General features: G+C 46.8%; 1 protein-coding gene across 6 annotated transcripts in view; it reads right to left on the bottom strand.

Moving 5' to 3' along the window:
- Window positions 1-416: 416 nt before the first annotated feature.
- DBN1 (drebrin 1) overlaps window positions 417-8,185 on the bottom strand; it is a 45,143-nt gene continuing 37,374 nt past the window's right edge. For 2 of the 6 annotated variants that reach the window (XM_039356769.1, XM_039356766.1), the window contains 5 exons: window positions 6,019-6,159; window positions 4,033-4,167; window positions 3,134-3,876; window positions 2,391-2,493; window positions 417-1,418 (listed from right to left, as the gene is read on the bottom strand). In XM_039356769.1, coding sequence (XP_039212703.1) covers window positions 1,348-1,418; window positions 2,391-2,493; window positions 3,134-3,876; window positions 4,033-4,167; window positions 6,019-6,159 — 1,193 coding nt within the window. In that variant the 3' untranslated portion in view covers window positions 417-1,347. The remainder of the gene's footprint in view (window positions 1,419-2,390; window positions 2,494-3,133; window positions 3,877-4,032; window positions 4,168-6,018; window positions 6,160-8,185) is intronic. The other 4 variants (XM_039356768.1, XM_039356767.1, XM_039356771.1 and 1 more) reach the window with 2 other exon arrangements.

Here is an 8,185-nt window from a genome sequence, read left to right as displayed (position 1 = left end):
TGGCTTTCCTTCTCTGTGTTCAGTGGTACAGCCTGTTCCAGAACAGCATTCCTTTATCACCAGCTCCACCTAGCGGTGCGTTCTTTACCTTCATGCAAGGTTGGTCAGTGGACTGATGTTTACCACCATTCCTCAGTGCTCCCTTACCACATAAACGCTTGCTTGCCACATGAATTTAAAATTGCACAATCCTCCCGCCCCGACGCTCTTATAAAGCACATTTCTAACCATTTATGGTAGCAGAAAAAAGGACGCTACCGGAAATAAAAACAGACAATAGACTTGCCCTGAATGATTTTCTGTAGAACTCAGCCAGACTACTTGGGCCCCTGCAGTTCTTCAGCCATTTCTCCCTTCCCTCCCCCCCCCCGCCCCCATGGTTTCTCTTTTTCAATAAAGTCATCCTGGATTTCAAAGCCAGTTGCCCTGCTTGGATTCAATTTATTTATTAACATACATAAGCACATTGCTGTTACAGAATTTGTGCTTTCAAAAAAACAATTACTGTACGGGAGGGAAAGAAAACGAAGCATGGAATGGATGAGGAAAGAAGAAAGAGAAAAGAGAAGGGTGCCCATCCAGAGTTTCTCCTTGTCCCAGGCTCTCAGGGCAAATAAAGACCTGAGGAGAAGGGTCTGGAACAGGCTCACTCTCGGACAGAGGGCCACGGAGCTGAGCTGAGCTGTGGGGGAAAGAACGTCTCTTGCTGCTAACATTTGCTGGAACCCAGAATGGACAGGGCTTCTGCTTCCCTGGGAACAAGGCTTCTGGGGACCAGGTGAAGAAGGGAAGAGATGGAAGCCAGTGCCTTGCCCACACAGGGCCATTTTATTGCCATATTTTATTTTAAATTCGTGCAAAATACTTAAAACTCTGGAAGGGCCTGAGTGGAGGAAAGGCCCTCCCATCCTTCCCCAAGAGCAGCACACCTCACCCCCCCCCCAAGAGATCAACCCAAATGGCATAAATGGCATTGGGACAGGAGGGATCTGAAAAATCCCCATAGGCAAAGGCAACAAGAAAGGGATCTGCAGGGAAGCTACCAACAAAGAGAGGACCAGGCAGATTTACACATTTCCTATTTGACACCATTAGAAAAAGAGAGAGAGAGAGAGAGAGAGAGAGAGAGAGAGAGAGAGAGAGAGAGAGAAAGAAAGAGCGCGCACTGGAAAAAGTTATCCACCCCTCCCAGATTTTTCTATCTGGCCGGGGTACAATCTGAGGCCATGGACCGCAGGGCTACAATATGGAGCAAGGGGGCACCAGGCCCTCACTGCGGCTGCTCCAGGCTTGCAGACACTGGACTTGCTAGGTGCAGGGTTGAGGAGTTTGGCCTGAGAGTCAGCCTTAAACGCTGCCCCCAAAGCTCTCCTCTTCTTCTGGCACTGGGTCAGCATCCCAACAGGTGATGTCAATCTCTGAGGGGGAAAAAAGAAGAAACAAACGAACAAAAAAAGATTAGCTGCAAGCAAGGCCGGCTGTTTGCCTTCTCCAAGGAAATCACTAATGCTTCCATTTCAGGAATCCTGAGGGGAACCCATTTTATGCCTCGACAGAAGGTTAAAGTGTGTTCAGGCATTTAAGAATGTCTGACTGAGCAGGCTACAATGGAGATGCATCCACCAGATCCACTTCTTCATTCCCTCTGTTGCTGGGGAAGCCCGAAGGACAATGGTGGTCATGCTTGAATGAAGTAACCATGATCCACAGGATAGGACAGCATTCCCTGAGTCCCCAGTCACAAGAAATCCTGTTTTCGTGTCTGACCTAACTCTGTTCAGACTTTCCCTGTCTATTATAGCAGTATGGTCATGCAAGGCCCATGTATATCTGTTTATATTGCCATTCACAATTAGCCATTCTTTGAATCTCCGAGCTGGAAGGGACCACAGAGGTTATTCAGTTCAATTCACGGCACTAAAGCCCATTTGAGAAATGGCCATCTACCTTCTGTTTAAATACCTCAACCAAGAAAGAACTCATCACATCAGGTTGCAGCCTATTCCACTGGCTGACAGCTCCTAAGGTCAGGAATTTTTCCTTATCTCTAGCCTCAACCTTGTAATTTTACCCTATGCTGGCTGAGGAATTCTGGGACATGGCCAACTTTGAAAAAACACCAATCTAGATTCTATGTCCTTCCCGTCAATTCACCTCAGAACAGCTGTTTCACACTGGTGACTCATGCTTAACTTGTGGTTGACAAGGACACCCAGATTCATTTCACAGGTACCACTGCCAAGCAAGGCCTGCCAGAGTTTATATTTGTACCTTACATTTTTTCCCCCAGTAAAATGCAGTATTTTATATTTCTCCCATTTAAATTAATTTCTTGTTTTTTTGTTATGGAATGGATTTCTCCAAGACCACCTATAAATCTCAGAGCCTACCTGGGGGCTTATTGTAGAACACTGGAGGAGGAGCTTTAGCAGAGAGTTCTTCTGATTGGTTAAAATCTTCATCTTGTGATTGGCTAAAATAGCCCTCACTGGTCTGGAAGAAAAAAAATCAAATTGTTGCATGTGCTCTCCTTTGAAATATGTACAAAGTGTCCATTTCCAAATTATGAATACAGAATAACCATAATCTGTGCTTGCCTACTCAATACAATGTGCACAAAAGGTTGCTATTTATTAACATGCATTTGAAAATCTTACTGTACAAAAAAAATCATCAAAGATTAACTAATCCACACGAATGGAACAAACACTGTTTAAGACTGCATAGAAATTCATCCATCTCTTCATTCATTTACAGGACAGGAAACTCTAGATATATCACTTCTCCAGTAGCAAGGTTAACAAATACTTTTTAAGTTCAGAGAAAATGCTAAATTTAAACCCAAACTAACGAAACCCACTAATTTTTTTTGTATATCATTCAGTGCTTCAATCATATCCTGGCATAATATGACAGCCCAGTTTACACAATATGTTAAGACAACAACTGGGTTGTTACAGTGCTCTCCAGCACAAGCCACTCAAACTCGTTTCAGCTAAGTCTGGTCTGAATCCTGTCTGTGAAAGGGTGCCACAGAAAGCCGTCCTATAGTAGCATAACATGTGAGCTTTGTTCTGCATCCGGAGGCCGGCATAGGAATTGCAAAATTGTTTTGAAGCCTTGTCAGACTTACCTGCGTGCTTTCCTTTTGGGCAGTCTCCCCATTAGTGAGCAGTTGGGGCTCCTGGTGCACCCCAGAGGCTTCCTGCAGGGCATGCTGGTAGCTGAGTGTCATCTGATGCAGCCCTTCAACAGCAATAATGCTTGCTGGCTCTTCGTCCTGATCTGCATCACAGAAAGTTGCTGGGGGCTCAGGCAGGTCATTGAAGTTCAAGAGGTTATCTTCAGGAAGGCCTGTGGAGGATGGGGGCTCTGGTGCCCCTGGAGGGACATCCACCTCAACCAGCATGGGGGCAGGCATGGGCGGCCCATCACGAAGATCCCACGGGGCCGGAGTGGGAGGTCCACCCTGCTGGAGCTCCCAGGCGTCAGGAGGGTTGGGTTCCACCACAGTGCTGTCATTCTGCCACAGGTCAAGAATGTTCTCAGAGGGGGGTGCAGGTGGTTGTGAAAAACCGAAGGCCTCCCCCAGATCTAAAGCACCCTCACTCTGCACAGAGGGTGGGGCTGCTGGGAACTGAGGCTCTTCTTTTGGAGGTGGGGCTGCTGGGAAGAGAGGCTCTTCTTTGGCCTCTGGGAGCACCACGTCTTCAACGGGGTCAGTCCCACTTTGCGGTGGTTCTGTCCAGTCAGGACCTTGCCAGGCTGTAGCCCCAGGAGGCTCTTCTGCTTTCTCCACTGGTTGTTCTTCACTGGGGGGAGCCCAGTTCATAGCAGATGCCATGCCTGCCTCTTCGCTGCTTGGGCTGGAGGAGTCTGCAAGAAGGAGGAAGCAAGAGGGGGTGTTTGGAGGGTGGCAGAGGGCTGGCTGAGCATCTGCGAACTGGACAGAATGCAAAGATACCAACGTCCTGCTAATTCAATCTGGGAAACAGGGACAACACTGACTGTGGAGACGGGAGCAGCGCCTACCTTTTAAAGCATCCTGTTGCGTCACCTCATCCAGGGCACGCTCAATCTGCTCACCCACTGGCGTGGAAGCCGTACTGGAGTCACAAGGGCTACTAGCAGAGGCAGAGGCCTTTCTGTGTGTTTCCGTCTGGCTGCCTGTGAATGAGCCACATAGGCACTCAAGAGGGAGCGGACAAGGCAAAAGCCACAAGTCCCTAAGGCACAGGGGCCCCCAAGTGCATACAGAAAAGATGTGGCACCTTCACTTGAAACCAAAAGAGCAAGATCTAACAGCATCTTCAAAAACACATGATTTCATAGCCAAGGATAGAAACCCATGGTCCTCCCAGTTATACATATACATACATACATACATACATACATATATACATACATACATACATACATAGGTCTTTGGTTATTCGGGTTTTCTCCCGCGTAAAATTGGAAGTGTCTTGCCGACGTTTCGACGAAGTCCCATTCGTCATCTTCAGGCTGGTGTTTTCAGCTTCGTGCTTCGAGGAGCACGAAGCTGAAAACACCAGCCTGAAGATGACGAATGGGACTTCGTCGAAACGTCGCCAAGACACTTCCAATTTTACTCGGGAGAAAACACGAATAACCAAAGACCTACATACAAACATCCGCAAAAACCTCAGAAAACACACACATACACACACACACACACACACACACACACACACATATATACAACTCTCACTCTCACTCTCTTTCTTTCTCTCTCTCTCTCTCTCTCTCTTCCTCCAAGAACAGTTGCAGTGCCAGGTCATATTCCTTACTTTTCACTGACAAACATGCTGGGAAGTGGAGCAGTGAAACACCTCCCCCCCCCTGCCTTTGTGGCTTTCAATAGGGACCGAGGACGAAAAAGCAGATGTAGCCCTGGAATCGTAGAACAATAGAGAAGGGCCTGACTCAAATGACATTTTAAATAACAGGCTATATCCATCCTGTACTCCCCTCTTTTAGCTGCCTTCGGAAGCACAGCCCACAGCAAGCCATAGGATGCGCCAGCTTCTCAGGATTCCCAAACCATACATGGGCAGCTGATTAACCCAAGAGTGCCACCCTTGGCTTTTCCCCACCAACACAATCTACACAGGGATCCTCCTCCCCTCCACCCCCAAACAGGCCTGCTGTGTGTAAATGCTGTCGGTCTTCACACACGCGTGCTTTAGCTTCCAGCAAATGAAATTCACATCAAAAGCTGAACTATGGCTGCCCCCAGGTGGTGTTAATACTTTGGCCCGGGAACCAATGGTTGAATGTAGGAGAGTTCCTGGAGGAACCCGTGTGCCAAAATTGTATTAATGGGGAGGGAGGGCGAATGAATGGAGAAACTCTCTGAAGATTGTTACTGTGGAAACCTCATTTCAGACCTCACTTTTCCCAGCACCGTAGCTTTCATCTCAAGCGAGAAGGCACTGCTTTTCTGTGACAGTGTGATGCTGTGGAACACCCTGCTGGTTTTGACTAGGGTAGCACCCCACCACACATTCATATTTTAGAAGCTTTTAAATGCCAAGTTGTTCTGGAGAGCCTTTTCCTGCTTCTGTCAAGACATCTCAGTTTTTACCGTTGGTAGTTTTTACTCTGGATGGGCTTGTCTTACTGTTTTTAATTGCATCTTTTTCCAAATTTGGTTTTATACTTTAGGTAAGCTGCTGAAAGCCTCTGAATTGTGGCCGGACAGAAATGGTGTCAATAAATAAACCCAGACATTGGGGGCTATCGTTCACGATGAGGCATGCAGCCGGCCCTCAAGCAGGATGCTGAAAGAAGAGCCAATCCCTGGGGCTTTCCTGAGCCAGTCTGTGATGTATAGTTCCTGCATAGTTACTGGCTCCTGTTCCTGCTTTCAGAGGTGAGATGAGATGGGACATGGCAAAAAAAAAAAAAAAAGCCTCCAGGGGTATATCAAAGCCCCTTTAGGAGCCACCTCCTCAAATCAACTTCCCAAAGCCCAGCCGGGACCTGGCTACCTACATGGGAAGAAGGAAGAGAGGTTTGGTGTGCGGTGGCAAGTGATATAGGGGAAGGGAGTCCGTGGAGGGGAGGACGAGGAAGAGGAAGAGGAAGGCGGCCCACTGTCAGGTGTCTTTATGAAAGGACAGTGCAGACGACCTGCTGAGAGAAAGACAGACAGACGGACGAAGACAGAGAAAGCAGAAGAGAACAGTCAGTCTTCCCTCCAGCAGCCCCACTCCGTTACCCACCCCCGTCTCCTGCCACTGGGCTGTCCAGACTCAAGTCCAGGGCCAGATAGCAGGGAAAGAAGGCGAGGCCCCGAGAAGCCAAAGAGAACGAGAGGACAGTACCAGGGTGGAAATGGGAAGCAAGGTCGGGGACTATGGAATGGGAGGGCCAAGACAGATCAGTGTGAAGGGCTTGAGCAGCTAGGCAGGAAGGTTGAGGGAACTAAAGAGAGAGCCAAGAGGCAGGAGATGTAAGCAGTGATGGGAAATGAAACTGTACTTAAAGTAACTGTATCTGAGTCCCCAAAGAGCCAACCTAATAGACAATGTGGAGGTCCAAACCGTAAGGCATAATGCAGAAGATTTCAGAAAGCACGGCTTTTGACTTATTGCAGGTTGGCCAGCTCTTGGGGTCAACCCCAAAGGAGCCAGAATAAGTCACAGTAGAGGTGCAGCAAACGAACAGTAGACTGACAATGGCTGCCGTGAGCTGCCTACCTCCCATGTCTTGCAGAAGCAGCTCAGGAGATTGTAACATGCATGAATGTTATTGGCCATCCCAGATCATCATCCCGACTTCATCAAAAGCCTTCAGTTTAGCTCCTCCTCTCAAAGACTGTGACTTTGAGGTGGCGCAGCAGTTAGAGTGCAGTACTGCAGGCCACTTTAGCTGACTGTGTTCAGCAGGTCAGCGGTTCAAATCTCACCGGCTCAAGGTTGACTCAGCCTTCCATCCTTCCGGGGTAGGTAAAATGAGGACCCAGATTGTTGGGGGCAATGTAAATATATATATACATTGCTTACTGGTGTACATCGCTTAGAGAGTGCTTGCACTTAAAGCGGTATATAAGTCTCATAAATAAATAAATAAATAAATAAACTTTGTCTTAAGCAGCAGATCTAGCTTACTTGTGGAGAAGGTTATTCTCTGCTGGCCCTGCACTTCTTATCCAATGGCAGCCTTTGCACACCACCACCCATCATACTGTGAAATTGATTCTCCCAGAAACCAAGAAGGCCCCACCACTGTCTCCAGGAAGCAACAAAGGTAACCTTATGTGGTCATTCGGAATTTAAGTGCCTTTTGAATAGTTTGCTAAACAATTTGATTTTCATTTTGCAAGGATAGTGATATGAGCTTGGATTTTGTTTGATCTTATAGATTATTGTTTCGGGACCACCTGGAGCCTGGTGATAGGAGCAGTATTTAAATATTAGAATAAATAAAGCAACATTTTTCATTCCTCCTCATACTTTCCGTACTATCCATGACCGAAAGTACAAATGCTTTGTGACATTAATACGTGAAGAGAAGAAACAGAGCAAGTAGACAAAAAAATGTTGTGACATCGTGATATCAACTCCTCCCGTTGTACCCTTGGTGCAATATAATGATGTATTGTGATATCAAAGACATATTTTGTCATTTCTGGGATCACTGTGGTTAGGAACGGAGGCCTGTGCATGTGCACATAACTAAGTTTCAAAATCAATGCACATACATATCAAATTCTACAGCAGTGTTTCCCAAACTTGACAATTTTAAGGCATGTGGACTTCAACTCCCAGAATTCCACAGCCAGCGTTGCTGGCTGTGGAATTCTGGGAGTTGAAGTCCTCATGCCTTAAAATTGTCAAGTTTGGGAAACACTGTTCTACGGAATAACTGAATTCAACCATATTCTGTGACTGTGAGTTTCAAAACGTGTTTGTATGTTAAATGGAATGGTGTCCTTCTATTTGTGTTAGACAGTTCCCCCTTTCTAAAGTTAAATTTGCTATTAAGGTGCTGGCTTAAGATGCTTGCCTATATCAAAACACAACCACCACCCAGCCTGTCTTTTCTGCCACAATCATTCTCTGCCTAGATTCTCTCCAGTGGCAGAGGTTCCCAAGGTCTCTTGATATTTGATGTGCTTTAAACATCAAAGTGCATTTTCTCACCATCCAATGCAAAG

This window comes from Crotalus tigris, unplaced genomic scaffold (genome assembly GCF_016545835.1).
Source record: "Crotalus tigris isolate CLP2741 ecotype Arizona unplaced genomic scaffold, ASM1654583v1 scf7180000018829.1913635, whole genome shotgun sequence".
Lineage (NCBI taxonomy): Eukaryota > Metazoa > Chordata > Lepidosauria > Squamata > Viperidae > Crotalus > Crotalus tigris.
The sequence above is the reverse complement of the archived record's forward strand: the minus strand, read 5'-3'. Positions and strand labels throughout refer to the sequence as shown.